The 18,629-nt window shown below is 38.9% G+C and overlaps 1 protein-coding gene across 8 annotated transcripts in view; it reads right to left on the reverse strand.

The window, feature by feature from the left end:
* Positions 1-1,758: 1,758 nt before the first annotated feature.
* Positions 1,759-18,629, reverse strand: part of ap3d1 (adaptor related protein complex 3 subunit delta 1) — a 30,428-nt gene continuing 13,557 nt past the window's right edge. For 2 of the 8 annotated variants that reach the window (XM_061738185.1, XM_061738181.1), the window contains exons 18-35: positions 18,231-18,302; positions 18,052-18,127; positions 17,648-17,847; positions 17,393-17,466; positions 16,294-16,317; positions 14,938-15,106; positions 14,501-14,644; positions 14,008-14,061; positions 11,792-11,902; positions 11,385-11,540; positions 10,916-10,963; positions 9,677-9,697; positions 9,107-9,296; positions 8,764-8,852; positions 8,009-8,094; positions 4,869-4,990; positions 4,585-4,664; positions 1,759-4,453 (exon numbers count right to left, since the gene is read on the reverse strand). In XM_061738185.1, coding sequence (XP_061594169.1) covers positions 4,358-4,453; positions 4,585-4,664; positions 4,869-4,990; positions 8,009-8,094; positions 8,764-8,852; positions 9,107-9,296; positions 9,677-9,697; positions 10,916-10,963; positions 11,385-11,540; positions 11,792-11,902; positions 14,008-14,061; positions 14,501-14,644; positions 14,938-15,106; positions 16,294-16,317; positions 17,393-17,466; positions 17,648-17,847; positions 18,052-18,127; positions 18,231-18,302 — 1,812 coding nt within the window. In that variant the 3' untranslated portion in view covers positions 1,759-4,357. The remainder of the gene's footprint in view (positions 4,454-4,584; positions 4,665-4,868; positions 4,991-8,008; positions 8,095-8,763; positions 8,853-9,106; positions 9,297-9,676; positions 9,698-10,915; positions 10,964-11,384; positions 11,541-11,791; positions 11,903-14,007; positions 14,062-14,500; positions 14,645-14,937; positions 15,107-16,293; positions 16,318-17,392; positions 17,467-17,647; positions 17,848-18,051; positions 18,128-18,230; positions 18,303-18,629) is intronic. The other 6 variants (XM_061738187.1, XM_061738186.1, XM_061738182.1 and 3 more) reach the window with 5 other exon arrangements.

Consider the following 18,629-nt stretch of genomic DNA (forward strand, 5'->3'; position numbering starts at 1 on the left):
TCAAAACACAACAATTAAAAAACAGTTTTCTGAACTTATCAATATGACTCTGTCCTTCACAGGATAAGTAAAATGGATCACTGCAAAAACTCAAAATAAGAATATTTGTCCTATTTCTAGTTAAAATGTCTTATTTTAGTAAAAAAAAATCTTAATACACTTAAAACAAGACTCATCACTGCAAAAAACAACAATTTTCACCTGTTTCAAGTAGATTTTCACTTGAAATAAGTAGAAAAATCGGCCAGTGGAACAGGATAAAGTGGGTATAGAAAATGGATGGATGGAAGTATACAAATAATACAAAGATGAAAAGGTCCTTCCACCATATTATAAGAAATAAAAACTAAATAAGAAGTAAACTTCCTAGAACAGGGATGCTGGGGTCCACCTTTATGCTACTACAACAAAATGTTTACAAGAGGTGTAAAAAGACAAAGCAAAACCAAAGGGGAGAGAGGGACGTAAAACCAAGCTTTAGCATTAGATAAAGGATGGTCGTTCCGGTGTGACATACATAATCCATCTAGCCCATCTTTTCAAAAACACCCCTTGTTGCAATATTATGGCAAAAGTCATTCTTTCCATCTTAAAAATATCATAAATGATGTGTATCCACTCATCCACCGTAGGTTTTTCTGGTTTTAACTACTTTCTCGTAATGGCCTTTCTACAGGTCGCACTTAGAATCTGAAATAAAGTCTCAAGATTGTTTTTTGGTTTGAGCCCGAAGCATACGCTTCCCCAAAGAGTTTTAATAAAAAGTTATCCCAGTGTTCTTGTGTGATCTCTTTCCTCACTTTATATTTACAGATTTTCTATGCTATTTTAGTATCAGTATGGGCGGATTAAGAAACCATTACCAATTAGCTTCCTTAAAAATTCATACATATTATTTTCTTTATATCTTTCCAAGCCAACATTTGTAGGTGGGGTCTATCTGAGACGTAAATATCCTGAAAAATTGGGCTTCATGGGTTCCATGCAGAGGCCTTTCTGATAGGAATTTGCTTAATTTTCTCTCGGTACTCCCATAGTTAATGCGTGTACGTCAGCCTAACTGGTGATTCTGAGTTAGTTTGAGTCCTTGTCTTCTTTGATAGCCTTTATTAAATAATATTTTATAATTTAACTGCATTTTTCATCTGTCAGCATTTTATTTATTCACACCCTTTGTTTTTACATATTGGACATTAGTCCTCGGGGCTCACTATCCTGCGTGTTTTGGGATGTTTCCCTGTTAAAACACACCTGGTTGAATCACTATCAGTTTGTTTAAAGTCTACACAAACCCGTCAAAGGCTGTAATTTAAGCAGAATAAAGACATTGCGTCTAATCTTAATAAAACTCTGAAAGTCCAAACCGGAAACCTGATTTTTATCACGGCTGGCGATGCAGTAGGAAGCTAGTCTGTCTTTTAGTTCGTGTGCGAAAATATAAAAGGGTTACCAGAGATATTTCTGAGTTAAAACTAACTAACTGGACAGACAAACCACAAATCCAAAATCTAGTTTGGTCAACTTGGTAAACTTTACTTCTCGCAGCTGCACGCTGTCACTCAGCACAGGTCTCGATGACGCGTTGTCGCGAGGGATCATGGGACTTGAAGTTCAGCGTAGTGACTCATACATTATTGGTAAAATCTTGCGTTTTATCAAGAAATAAAAGTTGTGTAATTCGTAGAGAAGTTAGTTTCATTATACAACAAACCTTCAAAGAATATTTTTTTTGAACAAGCAAAGAAAGAAAGACTACAACAGCTTCTTACAGTTTTTATTTTCAGTTTGGGTGAACGTTATTTAAAGGGGGTGTACATAATTTATTTAAACCCCTTTAAATTACGACATTGTACATTGTAAGCTTGACAAGTGAATATGGAGAAAAAAAAGACATGACCAAGATCTGTCATTTTGAGAATATATTTCAATGTCACAAGCCAAACTTGGTAAAATAACTCACTACAACTGAACTAAAAGAATTAAGACAGAGTGGGTTGTTTCTCAGTACACTGCTTCATGTGACCTGTCCTTTTAAACATTTTCTGAGCCTCACACCCTCAAAGTCATAACATCAAACAGAAGCCCCTTCCTCCCCCCCATGCTTAATAATTAAAAACATTCAATGATATTTCTTTTAACTGAACAGATGAAAACAATACCATCAAAAAAAAGGAGAATGGTCAAGTAAACTTCATTTAATTAAAAAAAAAGAAATCTCAAGAGGAAAAGAGGACCATTTGGAATGTCTTGTTTCCATGTATGTAAGCATGTTCATAAAACAAACAGGGAAATAAAGGTGTACATTCCTACTCATGCAATATAAACATTTTAATCTATTATGCACAGAATGCTCAGAAAAAGGACAATGCATGATTAGGCAAGTCATTTTTGGGATTGACGGTTGTCAGTCATTTTTGGGAACAAGGAATACATACATATCTTCTATTAACATTCCAGAAAAAAACAAAAAAACAAATGATCACCTCCGTATTCAGACTTTACTACTGGACTGAATAACTAGTGGAATGGCTAACCTGAACTTCTGGTCACAAACAATTATAACAGTTATCTACAATAGCAGACAGATGTGAAGGGGCCTTAGCAGTATATATATATTTATATAAATATAAACAGACGCTACTGAGTCAGTTTTAATCTTGCTACTACCAGGTTAGTTGGATCGGATAGTGACCTAAATTATGAATTACACAAATTAAAACATCAACTACCCCATAGAAGCTTCTAAGAGGAGGCTGATTCTTAGGAAGGGAAGAAAAAAAACAAAATCATGCTTCTCATGATGTGTTAAAGCACATAAAAGGTAGCGAGACTGTTCCAGAAGGGCAAAGAAACACCATGGATTTATCTGGACGTAAGCCAGCACTGATGGAGCTACGGACGTGAAAATATCCCACTGGCACAGGTGCAAATAATTCACATGAAGACTGAGTAAATGCTTCCTCAAATTGAAACCCATATTGACTTAATACTGATTCATAGAAATCCTCAGCAGTAGCTGTTAATAGATGAAACTGACAATGTAATTCCATGGTGCTTCAACTTGACACAGCAAGTGCAGCACGGGCATTTCATTGCTAGATTGTTTTGTTTATGTGTAAACAAAGAAGAGACAGAACAGAGTCTCCTTTACAACATTTGCTTCCCAGAAATAACCATTTCCTTTGTTTGGGTTGCAATAATGACATCTGCTGATATCTAACTAAATAATCAAAGTTGAATATGAAGAGAACAGAGATGTTTTTGAGTTGACAGAAAACCATCCAAAAATGACAGTCCACTTCAACAATTTTTTTTCCTCAACATTTTTAACATTTGTAGAGAGAGATTTAACGTTCAATGTGACGGGGATCAGCACAGCTAGATCAACAGATATACTGAGGAGAGAGGTGGGGCTCTAAAATAATCCTCAAGTGCTGGAGTAGGTCAGACAACAGGGGCTAAGGCACAGAGCAAAAATCACCAAACCACTGCAGACGTCACCAGCAGTGTCATACACTGACTCCGCTCTGATCCCAAAAGCCTTTTACAAGTTTACAACTCCTGTATTTTATTGTATTTAGCTCTGGTTTTATCTCTGTTTTACTGTCAATGCAGCTGCGAAGTGTCTGGTCTTCTCCAGCCATCAGGTCAGTGGTGGGTGATCAGGTTAGAGTGCTCTTTTGCTGCTAGAACCAGTCTGGAAAATATTCAGTCATGTTGTTTTGCTAGGCCTATGCGAACAAGCAGGATTGAGGTTTAGTGAGTGAAAGGAAAGGACGGAGACAAAGGCGCAGACAGGCTTCAGCCAAAGAAAAAGAAGAACCAACAAAACGTCAAACAAAAACAAACTAATGACAAAAACGTAAAACTTCAAACAGTAAAAATACAATTCAACCATCAACAGCAAAAGTCCAGCTATGAACATAACATTACATGACTGTCAACTATCAGAGACTCAACAGCCAGAGTAGAGGGTGGAAAGGTAATGCAGGAAAGAGCAGAGGACGTGATGCATCCTGAAACAGGATCTCTGCGCAGAGTCAGGGAGGGACAGGGCAGCTGTTTGAAAACCCCAGAGTAAAAAGGAAAAGTGCATTGCAAAGAAGATGCAGCATGTACACAGTGAGTCTGTAAAACAACAATAAAGTATGACGGAGTGACTTCAGAGTTCAGAGAAGAAAGTATGGGGCACTAAAACAGAAGAAAGGGAAAAGAAACCTTGTGAGTCGGCGGGCTAATAAATAGGACAACGCTGGAAGTGGCAGCTGCAGTGTTTTGTAGCAGGATTATGTTGTGTTTCGGTGAGGGAGTGGGCAGCATGGAGCGGTCGGGGGCTCCCTGGGGCTGGTGGACACAATCAGCACTGAGAAAAGGTCTGCTTGATCTCATCCAGCACATTCCCAAGCAGCGTCTGTTCGTCACATTTAGCGTCAATGGAAACTGTCTGACCAGACTGAGGAAAAAAAACAAAACAACGAAGCGCAAGTCAAAATCTGAAATAATTGTCTACAAGTTGTCAACTACGTTTTATACCAAGATTCGATGGAGAACAGAGGACAAAAAGACTTTTACTGGTTCACTCACAGTTTTGACCAGCAGACAGACATGATGACCCTGGATAGACCTGCTGTACATGGAGGCACAGGAGTCGATCCTCTCCACAACTTAAAGGAAACAAAGAACAAGAATTCTGGCACAAACTGCATGAATCATGATTATTATTATTACTACTTTTTTGGGGGGGAAACTAAACAAAATTACCAATCAAGTTAATCATTATACTGACTTAAAACCTCCCAATTATTAAAAAAAATGTGTGCCTCAGTGTTTTAGGGCAAATGTGTCACGTGGAAACATTAAACCCGTACCAGAGAAGTGGTGGTGGAAGCAGATCCTGGCCAGCAGGTGGTGGAACGGCATATTAACTCCCTCCAGTCTGATGGAGCTGCTCTTCAGGTCTCCTGACTCGAGCAGCTTTGCAAAAGCATCACTGGCAGGAGGAGGGAGGGAAAAAAAAAAACTTCAGATGAGTTTCAGGGAGCCCAGAGGTTAATTATTTTTCTGTATTTCCATCACTGAGCTAAGATTTAGACAATTGGATCAGTTATGTAAATCAGTTCACATCATGACCCATCTTCATTATTGATATTCTAAAATTGATCTCTGGTGAAGTTAAGCCAACATCTCACCTATAAACTGACAAAATATCCCCAAAGTAAGGGGACACTCATGTTTAGAAACATCACAGACCAAAACAAAAAAAAAAAAAAAAAAAAAAGATGTGAACCCCCTGGAATCAACTAGGATTCTGCATTAATTGCCATAAAATGTGATCAGACCTTCATCCAAATCCCAACAGATAAACACAAAATGCTTATGCTGATAACACACAATTACGACGTTTTAACATTTTTACCGACTATGTATAAACATTCACAGTACAGGAGGAAAAAGTAAGTGAAAGAATTACCAAAAGAAAAGCTAACTCTAGTCAGAATGTACACATCTGGAGTCCAGTCAATTAAATTAATTTGGAGGTGTGGATTAGTGGTACTTTGGTAAAATGCACCCCGACATTTTCAGTTTATTGCTCAACAGAAACATCTGCTGATGTGGATTATACCTTGCAAAGAGGCCTCCGGAGACATACAACCAAGAAGAGCTGACCTGTACCGTGTGTACAGAAAGTATTCAGACCCCTTTACATTTTTCCATCTTTGTTTCATTGCACCCATTTGCTAAAATCAAAATAGTTCATTTTATTTCTCATAAATGTACACTCAGCACCCCATCTTGACAGAAAAAAAAACTGAAATGTAGATTTTTTTGCAAATGTATTAAAAAAAGAAAAACTGAAATATCACATGGTCATAAGTATTCAGACCCTTTGCTGTGACACTCATATTTAACTTGCATGCTGTCCATTTCTTCTGATCCTCCTTGAGATGGTTCTGTTCCTTCATTGGAGTCCAGATGCCTTTAATTAAACTGATTGGATTTGATAAGGAAAGGCACACACCTGTCTATATAAGACTTTACAGCTCACAGTGCATGTCAGAGTAAATGTGAATCATGAGGTCGAAGGAACTGCCCAAGGAGCTCAGAGACAGAATTGTGGCAAGGCAGAGATCTGGCCGAGGTTATAAAAGAATTTCTGCAGCACTCAAGTGTTCTAAGAGCACAGTGGCCTCCATAATCCTGAAATGGAAGGAGTTTGGGATGACCCGAACTCTTCCTAGACCAGAAATTGAACAATCATGGGAGAAGAGCCTTGGTGAGAGAGGCAAGGAAGAACCCAAATATCACTGGGGCTGAGCTCCAGAGACGCAGTAGGGAGATGGGAGAAAGTTACACAATGTCAACTATCACTGCAGCGCTCCACCAGTCAGGGGTTTATGGCAGAGTGGCAAGACGGAAGCCTTTCCTCAGTGCAAGACATATGAAAGCCTGCATAGTTTGCAAAAAGCTGCAGGGACAGGAGGACTGGTTGCAATTGAAGGAAAGATGAAAATACAGAGATATTCTGGCAGACCTCAGACTGGGCTAAAGGTTCACCCTCCAACAAGACAATGACCCTAAGCACAAAGCTAAAATAAAAAAGGAGTGGCTTCAGAACAACTCTGGGACCATTCTTGACCGGCCCAGCCAAAGTCCTGACCTAAACCCAATTGAGCATCTCTGGAGAGATTAGAAAATGACTGTCCACCAACATTCACCATCCAACCGGACAGAACTGGAGAGGATCTGCAAGGGAGAATGGCAGAGGATCCTCAAATCCACGTGTGAAAAACATGTTGCATCATCCCCAAGAAGACTCAGGCTGTACTCGCTCAAAAAGGGTGTTTCTACTCAATACTGAGCAAAGGGTCTGAATATGTATGACTGTGTGATATTCAGTGTTTCCTTAAATAAATTAGCAAAAATGTCTACATTTTAGTTTTTTTCTGTCAAGACGGGGTGCTAATTGTACATTAATGAGAAATAAAATGATTTTTTTTTATTTTAGCAAATGGCTGCAATGAAAAAGAGGACATTTAAAGGGGTCTGAATACTTTCCGTACCCACTGTATAAGGCTGGAAAGGGATACATCTCATAAGGATTTATGCAATCATCAGTTCAAAGTTATCTGAACTTGTTTTTAATCTATAAATGAAAAACAAGTTCAGGATTGTGGCTACTCTTCCCAGAAGCAGCTCCCCCCAGGCTGAGATGACCCCAAAGGAACAATGCAGAATTTCCAGTAATGTAAAGAGGAACGTGCAAGTAAGAGCTGATGGCTAGAACTGGCAAACATCTGTTCATAAGTCTATCATATGTAAAACCCAATCAACAGGCAGGTTCATGGGAGTGTGGAAGGGAAGCCAGTGCTGCCCAAAAGAACAAACATTGCTGTGAAACTAAAATTTGTCAAAAGACACCTTGGTAACAAAACTTGAAAAATATATAAGCACTATTATAAAGCTGCAAAAAGGCTACAGCTTTACCAGCATTACAATTATTATTTTTTTAAATCATCATGCCACAAGCACGGTAGGAGGACATTATTTAGGTTTTTTTTGTTTTTTTTTTTATAGTCCACTTGTCCACAAACTGAAGCTAAGAAGAACAGTGATGTAGCAGGACAAGGTAAGTTAAATTCACCACAGAACAGCAGAAAATCTGCTTTCTGGAGGAGCCCAGTCAGAGTCCAGACCGTGACTTTGTAGAGATGATGTCAAGAGAGGCGTTAACCCCAGAGATCCTACAAAAGTGTCTAACAGTTCCTGTAAACAAGCTGTCAAAAAAAAAACCTAAGGACTTCAACCAGCTATTAACTCCAAGGGTTAACTTAATTTTTCTTGAACAATGTGAATGTGCAATGGGTGTATTCAATAAAGACATGTTGTAATTATGTGCCACCAGCTGAGATGATATAACTGACAAATATTCAACTTCATTTTATTGCAAATGAATCCAGCAGATACAATTATTTAGTTGGTGCTCAAATTTCCATTGTAAATCACTGACCTGTAACAAGGAGTAGTGATTAGGTAAGAGGTGCAGGTAAAGTGCAGTTTGAAGTCCAGTTTCTCATGAGTGGAGGAGTCTTCATTCTGCCGGGACCAAAGAAATAATAAAAAAATAAAAACTGCATCTGACGGTAACATGGTACCCTTGTCTTACTAAAATACAAAGTCATTTTTCAACATTACATACATTCGTATGTTGATGTGCCTATTTTGGGAGTCCACAAGAAAAGAGTTTCAAGCTTTCATTCTCAAATATCCTTTTATTCTTAACTGCTGCAAAGCCTATGTCTGTCTGAAATGATTGAAGGGTGCCATTAAGGAGATGGAGACTAGAATCAAAGGTCCCGATGGATCCGAATGGTTAGCTTAATGTACAGAAGGGTTTCAGACAAGTCAAGCAGTATGAAAATGCTGTGCTAGGTAATGTAAATATGTGGCAAATTAAGCTGCGTCTACATTGGGTAAGAGGTGTATCAACAGCAGTAAAAAAAAAAAAAAAAAGTAAAATGTCAGCCATTAGAAGAACTCAATTTCTTCTGAAAATTAGCATTAAAACTCTGTAGACCTTTGCCAAGTAGAAAAAATAAACAAAGGACAGGGAGAAAAACCAAAACAATGTAATACGACTTTTTAAGTCGATAACCCTGATAACCCTGTTGACAGAATTGTGCATTTGCAAGTAAACCCGTAACTGTTCAACCATAAAACAGGTAGCAAGAATATACATGAGAAAAAGCATGTTTTGTTACCAACCTTAACAATGAACGTGAGAGTTCCCTTCAGTTTCTGTGACATTATGATGCTTTGCACAGTGAAGACAAACCGCGCCTCATTGGACACTCCTAAAAAAAAAAAATCACCAGAAAAACCATTTAATAAGTAAACTGAAAACTAATGGTAGCCTACATGTCAAGTGACTTGGTAAAAGGTGAAAGACTGCATGAAAGATGATGTCCACACCATTTTAGACTAGTGGATTAAAGATGCCAACACACTACATATTCCCTTAAAATATCTTTGTTGTGAGTATGTTATTACACACAACATAGATAAAGAAAAAAAGATAAAGACTTGCATCCAAGAGCGAAGCACTTACCAGGAGGAAGTTGGAAGGGGACGGTGAGGCCATCATGTGGACCTGAACCTTCTGGCCTCTGCAGCTTGGAGTTCAGAGAGTCCAGGACATTGAACTCCATGGACTTAAGGAAGCTGTCACACTTGTTTTCGAATATAACAGACACCACAACCTGACTACCATCCTGCAGGTTCCCCTGGATGTCATACACCTTAGGGAGAGGGGAAAAAAATGATTGTTAACGTTCTTCATAAACATTTTTTTTTTTTACAAAATCTATTTGAACTGATAATTATCATTCAAAGTCCCCTCCCTCTCTAATTAAACATTTATCAGGCAAAGAAAGCACTCAGGAAACACAGCAAAACCAAGCTGATTACCCTGATTTTATAGCACACTTTACATTTCCAAAACCAGTTTGAAACAAAGATAAACAGACAGAATCATTCTCAGAAAGTGAAGATACTGTGCAACAGTGGCACTTGTGTAGTCTGCCCCTGACGACAGATTGTAAACACAGAGAAAAGAGGAAAAACAAGTCCAGGAAAGAGTTCTTAGATATCCTGTCAATGACAGAACTTAAATCAATACCTGTTCAGCATCCTCCATCATCTTTAAAGAAAGGGAGACAAAGGGAGAAATCTAGACAATGTGTTTTTTTAAATGCTTTCCTTGTTCCCACTATGTGACTTTAAGCTTGACATTCTCATTGCACACGTTTTGGGCTGCAGATACACCGAGCTTTAGAAGCAAATCTAAGTTTGAGGATCAGCTACCAATTGCCTTGCCTGAAAGTTTCCAAGATGCAGTTTGTGACACTTGACAATGACTCGCAGACTTTGTCCAAATCTCAAGTATTCTAGATAATTTGAAGGAGTTGGTGGAGAAGGAGTTTGAGAAAAATGTTAGCTAAAGAAATAGGCAGTGAAAGCGCAATAGATGGCATGAGGGGAATGAAGGGCAAAACCCCAGTGTTGTTGGAAGAACATGAAAAAGAAAATTCAATCCCTTTAGACTTGGGAAAATTGATCGAAATTTGGTTGAACTTTAGCAGAAAGGCCCTAGTCTCTTTGGTGTTTCTAGCACATAAAATAGCACGCTAGAGAAAGCATTGGGATAAATGCCAGCTGACGTCAACTATGGAGAAAAAGACATCAAGTCACCGGAACTTACTTGTATCATAATGTTAATGACAAAACATGATGCATTTATAACAGCTTCAGCTGTTAGAGACCAGATGGAGGAGTCAAGAGTTGAGTCAAGTGACCCGATGCCGTCAGTAAATCCTGCCGTGTAAATCCACTACGACTTCTAAACTCCCAATCGCAAGACAAGCATGTTCTGCTAAGTCTTAACTTAAATTGTTTTCAAACCATAAAGAACACACACACACACACACATATGGTCATTGCCATGTTTGTCTGAAAACAAGTACAGTATACAATAATTGACTGAAATTTCCTCACTCTGTTGGGAAAATCCATGGGTATCCATTTTAACTCCATAAAAATATTACATTTTCTTACAAAAACACAGACGTACTGAGGCGCAGGAACACTACACAACAGGGGTGGTGAAAGAGACAATTTGTTGAAGTAATCAAAATGATTTTCTTGTTCATTAAATCACATACAATTCAGAATTTGGATAGAAAACCAATTCATCTTTCTGTATCATTAAAAAAAAATACAAAATAAAAATAGGCAAGAAGGAACCAATCATCATTGAATAACAAAGGATGTCCAACATAGTCTGGTTACATTGAATTTGGGAATAGATTTCACCGATACCAAAATGAGCCCTAGCAGTAGCCAAGTTAGCACCACTCACCATCTTGATGTAGGAGTTCTCAGCCAGCAGACAGTAATTGGACATGGGCTGAAAGGAGAGAAGTGCTCAGGTCAGATCAGGTGTTCTCCATCACTGTGTTAACCGTGAAACAGGAGTTTGATCAATGTAGAAAAGATGTGCAACGACCAAGGGTGCGTGTACATTTGTAAATGACTGTGGGTTTTATAGCAAGTTGCCGCCAAAATAAAGAATTACTGTAGGGGAATGAAGCCTTGAGTTACCAGCAGATTTCAAATTCCCAAAATCAAAATTATAAAAATAAAACTCAAAAACAACACAATGGTTGAAGTTACAGTGCATTTTTACTTCTCCAAAACAGTGAACAAATTAAGGCCAGTTCCCCCCAAAAAACAATGATATATTAAAGTAAAGAAATGTGTAATAAAAATCTATTTAAGCAATACTTGTTTTTGCTCTCAATTCTGGCTGTATTAAGACTGACACTGACCGGAAGAGGCTCCTCCTCCTCGACTGTGCCATTCTGCACCGACTCCTCTCCACCGCCATCGCTGTGGTGGTGATGGTGATGATGCTTCTTTTTCTTCTTCTTATCCTTCTCTTCTTTCTCCTTTTTCTGCTTCTTCTTCTTGTGCTTGGAGGACTTCTAATCATCAACAACCCCAAAAGAACACAATTATAAGTTCTTGGACAATCAATAGATGGTTAAACTGGTAATGAAGCGTGGCGACTGGTAAAAATATTTTTCTTTCTCAAACTGGCAGGTCTATGCCACATCATTTACAGAAACACGTGAGCGCTTAAGAGCTACCAGTGTGCTGTATCCTGTTGGGACATTGTGAACTACAAAGGGCTCAGCCAAACCTTGCAATTATCACGTCATCGGTGGTTACTCACAGACTCCTCCAGGCTGGTTTCTTTGGGCTCATCAGGCTCAGAGTCTGGCGCTGCGCCAGACGGTGCCCCAGACGTGGGGGCCGCTTCTGCTGCCGCTACTGTTGCTGCTTCCTGTTCAGACACACAAAAACACCACCAAATAAATGCATTAGTGACCATAACACGTAACGTATACAGTAGTGTCTGCAACATCTGTGTCAAGAGATGCAAGTGAAGTTAGTGAGATCACTGTGTTGTAGAAAAAAGCTGTAAAAATCTGTGATTCCACAAAATAAATAAATGAACAAAAATTTGGATTTGTAAAACCAAGAGTTTATCATGCAAGAACACAAACTTGGACAAGTAAGTAAATCAAATATAAACTAACAAGTTAGTTTTGTCTCCAATAACCTTTACATGTACAGCAGCAGGTTTTGGAAATGCTGGATCCACTGCACAAACCAGCTATTCCAGCTGCTGCTGGAAAGTTAAGAGCCTGGTGTGCAGGATCCTTGTGACAGCCTACATATTTGCTACTTTATGATCGTTGTGCTGCAGTGACAGCTAGTACAAAAACAAGCCTTCCACACAGGAGGTGTCGAGGCATGTTTCTGGGTCAGCTTTTCCTCCTGGGCTGATAGCTGAAATGACTGAACACAAACACCAGGCACACCTGAATTATTGAGTATATCCTAACATACAAAAAAGAACTGAACATAACAAACCAAGCTTTTCCAAAAAAAAAAAAAAAAAAATCTGTGATACATTATAAAGTTTAATTAATAATATAACAATATGTCTTACTGCTGAGTCAGGAAAAAAGAAAATTTAATGCATTTAAAGGCTCAACTTATTTTATCTATTTATATGCTCCATTACTGATAGTACAGGAGGAAGTTTAAGGTGTCGTGTGGAGAAAGAATTACATACATTAAACTTTCTCCACCCCCCCCCCAAAAAAAAACCCTTAAGTGTATCTCTCACATTTTCAAAATGTGTTATGGTAGAGTTTAAAAAAAAAAAAATATCGGCAATATTCTTGAACACATACAAAATAGTATGTCTCCCTTTTAAAAATAAGCCTTTTTAGCTTTAATAAACTTTTAGTACATCCTTTTAAAACAGAAAAATCCTTAGGGAGTTTGACCATGGATGTATTATAGAACTGGATGGTACATCAAAAATGGCCGCCCATTCATTTCAATGCATTTTGCTCAGCCAGCGCATACGCCGAAAGAATTTCTGACTTCTGGGTTTACTTCCGCGTTAAGGGGCCCATAGAGCATGCGCAGTTGAGTCAACTCCCATGATGCTCTGGGGCCTCCCATCATGCCCCGGGGCAATGACGCGAATATTAATATAATATGTATTAATATAATATATTAATTAATGTATATTATTACATGTATAGTATTACATATATTATTAATGTATTAATATAATTACATAATATCTATTAATATAATACATCCGTGGAATGCACGGACACGGCTGTGACGTCAGCCGTGACGTCACGCCCAGAAAGAGACTTTTCTTTGACTTTTCTGGCCGTTATAAAACATTTTTGACGGATATAAAGTCCATGACTTAAAAATATAGAATACACATATTAGTAATTGCCGGTGATTACAGCTGGAGGTGTCCTGTGAACAATTTTAGCTTCTCTTTTACTATTGCTATGGGAAAAAAGCTTTCTGGGCCCCATGGGATTTTTTGTTGCAGTACCGCGGCTGGACACTGGAAAAAAAATCGGCGTGCCTTCTGAGCGCGAGATTCGGGGGCTGAGTTTGACCCACATGACCACTGAAGAATCAGTCAAAAGTCATGATAGTGACCGTGTCAGACCTCTGCTTACTTGTCACCATCTCCAAAACAACAGCAAAGGCTACCCACGTTGACTGGCAAGACCACCAACAAACAAAAACAAGAGCTGCAGAGCAACACCACTGGGACTGTGCGACAGTTACACATACTGTGTTCACAGACATGCGTTTGCAAACAGGTGGGGCTTAAAATGAAAGACAATAGCTTGTGTGACCTGTGGAGAGAGGAAATATCAAAAACGGTGTTTCAGATGAGGAAAAGGAAAACGTGATGCAAAAGACCACCGAAACAGACTATGCAGCACATCCAGTTTATAACAGAGGTCGATGAAACATAAGGTTATGAAGAGGGGAATGTGCTAACTAAGAAGACGAGGGCAGGACATAAGAGAGAGGGAGGGAAGACAACTCAACCTGGGTGTTAGAGGGCACTGGAGCGTTTGAGAGCCAGAAATCCAGATCCGAAACCTAGAAGAGCAAGGGAGGGAGAGGAGTGGCAGGAAGTGAGAGGGGTGAGTGCCCAACAGGATCTGTATCTTACTACTATTCATGAAAACGGATAGAGATGACTGTGCACTTTTTCATAAATAAATCAGGCATTTGGCAAGAGACTGTAGAGCCAGCCACGAGGAACTGACACTTGGCCGGAAGAGCTGATGAAAGAGACTGAGAAGAAGCAAGGGAAGTGTTGAATCAATGAAAATGACTCAAATATATCCTTTTGCATATAACCTTTGAAGAAAACAACTGTACACTCTACTGCAGGCAGGGGTATTCTTGAGCCATTTTTGATCAATCATTTTAGATCAGATCATTTAATTAAGTTTACGAAAATCAAATCAAATATTTAATACATTCAACTGTTAAAAATGAGAAATCTTTGCTTCCACATATAAGAGCAGCATACCTCAGCAGTGCTGGAAGTGGGTGGGGCTGCCACCTCACTTGCTTCTTCTGATTGGACCACAGGCTCATCAGCCTCACCCCCAAGAAGATCCTCCTCCTTCTCTTCATGTTTGTGTTTTTTCTTCTTTTTCTCATCTTTGCTCTTCTAAAAAATAGAAAACAGGTTGAGGAGTACACCCACCAAGTGATCACAGTGACAGCGGTTGACAGGTTTATACTGACAGATTTATGGAGCATAAATCAGATTTTTTCGTTTAAAGAAGCAGTTGCCCAGGACTGTCACTTAGGTAGGAGCACTGGGTGATGAAAAATGGGGAAAAAAACGGGGATAAAAAATAAAAAAATAAAAATAAAGAAGTAGTTTCAAGGTCAGGTGTGAAAATGACATGTGCCGTTTCCAGCAGCAAAGCTCATCTAAGTAATATGAAGATCATTCACCTTTCTCTCTCTGTCTTTATCTTTCTTCTTCTCCCTCTTTTCTTTGCTGTTCTTTTTTTTGGGCTCCTGTGGGGCAGCATTTTCTGTCTCTCCATCTTCCACTGGGCTTTTTGCAGCCTCTACTGCACGGTGCGATCTTACTGGCAGCTTCTCACTGTCTGCAAGCGGCCTAAACAAAGAAAATGTAAAAGGTACACATTCTGAATTTGCTCATGAGATTATTGACATGATAATTGTCCACCGGATGTCTTTCCATGATCTGAAAACACCTTCAACTTTTGGGTTCTGCGAGTATGGATTTGTAACAAAAAGGCAAAAAAGCCATGTTGGGTGTTTGTGGCAGTCCAACATATCTAAGCACGCATTTTGCACTATAAAGCTGGTAGATCCCTTTTAAAAGCACGGTGCTGTCATTCCTCTTGCAAAGCTTTAGGCAAAACACATACCCAGGCAACTCAAAACTAGCCCAAAACATTCCTCTGTAGTGAGTTTATGAGCTGTGAAGTTCTCCTCTTCCTCAGTTTGGACCTTGGAAGTACAAACCAGGCTGTGAGGCCCCCTGGTGGCAATAATCAATAAAGACAATACAGACATATATGTCTGTAGCACACCCTCAAACAACAGCATGCAGCATCATTTTTTTCCAAGATCCACAAGCCATTTAAATAAGAGGTGAAAATTTGCATCACATTTAGTTTAAAAACACCATAAGAAAAAAAACATGAGTTTCCTCAGTGTTTGTTATCACATCAGGTTTTTTCCACATAAGGGCAGAAACTGATATTTTCACCTCAACAACCTTGGGAGAATTTGAAGGCAAGCCCAATTAACTGAGCTCAGCTGAGGAGAACCTGGGAACTGTAGTGTCCCACTTCTGGGAAAAGGCTTCTGAAAGCATGCTGTTATGGATTATTTGTTCCAATAAAAAATAAACGCCAAAACGCTTTTAGAAGACTATTCCAAGAGGACAGCTAGCAAAAAGATTAATATGTGAGATCAGCAGCAATCAGACGTGTTTTCTTTTATATGTTGTTTTAGGGATAGTGATATTTTTCCCCCCAAAGAACAAAAGGGAAGGGTAAAGTGGGGGTAAAGAACAACAAGTTCAGAAACAAAGATGCTGATATTCTCAAGTTTAGAGCAAAAAATTAAAAATAAATCATGGTCAGAGTTTAAAGCCTAAATATTGAAAACACTCGGAAAAATGGCAAGAGGATGCAACTACTGAAAGCTCCAGATGTGTAAAGACGGATCGATTCATGCTAGAAGGCATGACGACATCGTAAAGCAAAAAAAGGGAAGCAATCCATGTGCAGTCAGGGGCAGTCCAGGTCCTGCTGCTGGGATGCTACTCACCTGCGCCCAGCTGATTCCACCAAACTGCCCACACAAAAAGGCAGTGATGGGTGTGTGCAGGCACAGAAAAGAAGAAACAGAAAGGGTAATGCCATGAGAAGGACTGTGAGGGGGCAAAGTCACAATCATTGGGTTTCCATGATGTTAGAAAAAAAAAAAAAAATCACTTTGCATGAATTCAAATGAAACAGTAGTTTTAAAATGCAAGTTAACATATTAGTTCAACTGAAATTCTCGCAATCGGACTAACACACAGATAATGCGATTGGTAGTCAAGCTACTGCTGCATGCCATCATTCAACTGGACTGACATTGGTCTTGCACATGCCCCATAGTTCCTGCGCCAGACAAACTGAGAAGTAACAGAAGAACATGATACAGAGGAGAAAAACTAAAGCATACAAGACATCCAAATAGTATAAAGTTGTAAATCTGTCCAGTTTACCGTTTGGCATCATCAACCAGAAAAGCCCGATACTAACAAGTTGAAAGCTGGCATGTTGCCACCTACTGTGGCACTCGGATAAAATATGTTCTGCAGATTGAATACCCTTACATGATCGTACAGGTAAGTTAAACAGCCCAGACAAGCAAATGCAAACAGTGACCAGCTTCAATGGTGAGATCAGAAAGATCAATACCTACAACATTAAATAAATTAGACTATATTTTATTTTAAGACTGAGTCTAATTTCTTCCCACTGGTTACCAATCTAAGACCATTAATTCATTTTTACTTGTGTGGGATTTATGGTTTTACATAGTGAATTATTACTATTTTAGTAACATAAAACAGCGAAAGCAAAAACTCCAAATTTTAAAAAATAAATACATTTTAAGACGAGTCTTAAACTTGAAATGAGGAAAACTTGAGTAGGTCTCTCTATCAGTACTGTAATCAAAAACGGACATTAACACTTCAACGGACTAATCATTAATAGTTAAAAGAAACACTCAACTAAAAAAAAAATTGGCCTGAAAATTCAACATTCTGGCAAAAGGTTCACTTTGTAGCTATTTCAGGAAATTTGACACCTTTTGTGTTAAGCTGAGGAGTGTTAGCCCATATCCAGACTTATACAATATAGTGAGGACTCACCTGTCCAGGTCGATGTCCAAGGCTTTGTGAGGATCATTGGGGTCTTTGTCATCATCATCACTGGGTAAGGCATTCTGGAGCGAAGATAAGGTGCAGTCAATAAAAACAGGGTTGATAACTTGCTTCATGAATCCATTCACGAATGGAGATGAAGAAAAGATTCACTGAAAAACCGACGTTCATTCTGTTGTGTCACCCACGAGGAAGCGATCACATGAACAACGACCATGGTGTTTAAAAGCCCAGTGCGCCTACCTCTGGCATTTCCTCCGTTACAATGTCGACCATATGCGCAGGTGTGATGTCCTCTTCACTCTCGGGACCAGAGTCGTGTTTCTTCCCTCGTCCACTGCGCTTTTCTTTCCTCTTCTTCTTCTCCTTCTTCTTTTTCTCTGCCCTCTCTTTCTGCCGACGCTCCTCCTCCAGCTTCACGTACTGGTCAGACATAGGCAGACCTGAGGAAGAGAGGATGAGACGAGTGAGACATGGTTCAAAACTATACACCAATTTATATGCTTTCAATGTAACTTTTATAACATGACTGATCAACTTAGAAATAGCTAAAATTATAATGAAGTTAACCATTCTAAGTGGCATAGCCTTAAACATAAGAATGAAATGAGTCTTTAGTGTGTTAATTTAAGAATAGTGAATCCTACCTGGGACTTTGAGAGGCACAGTAAGGTCAATCTGCACAACTGGGATGTGTTCCACTCCAGAGCTTTCCTGATACACCTGATACAGAAAAGAGATACAAGATAAAATATGCAGCGGAAAAACTAACACTTTTTTCACTGCTGTATTGTTTCATATTTTTTAATCAAATGGATCAGTATACCTTTTGAGAGGATGGGGAGGCCTTGATGTAAAATGGGTTGTTGGCTTGCTCCTGCTTTCTGGCTTCTCTCCGCTGGGAGGGAAGAAGAAAAACAGCACCATAAAATTATCAATGGATAACAGTCTACCTTTCTTATAGCATGAGAAATGATTCACAAGGAAAGCTAGGTTAATCACACACAAACTCTGGATTAGTTTGTTGAAACAATAACTACATAAGCATGGCTTCGTTAGCAAACAATATTGTCTCATCTTTCCATTTCAAGTTTGCAGTTTTTGATTTTTTCCACCATTTATAGAGGGTATTGGACTCAATTTAATGATAAAATAAATAAGAAAAATGGCTAAGACTTATATCAGCTCTCAGTACTCACATTTCCATAACCCAATTATTGAAAAA

This window comes from Cololabis saira, chromosome 13 (assembly GCF_033807715.1).
Source record: "Cololabis saira isolate AMF1-May2022 chromosome 13, fColSai1.1, whole genome shotgun sequence".
Taxonomy (NCBI): Eukaryota; Metazoa; Chordata; class Actinopteri; order Beloniformes; family Belonidae; genus Cololabis; species Cololabis saira.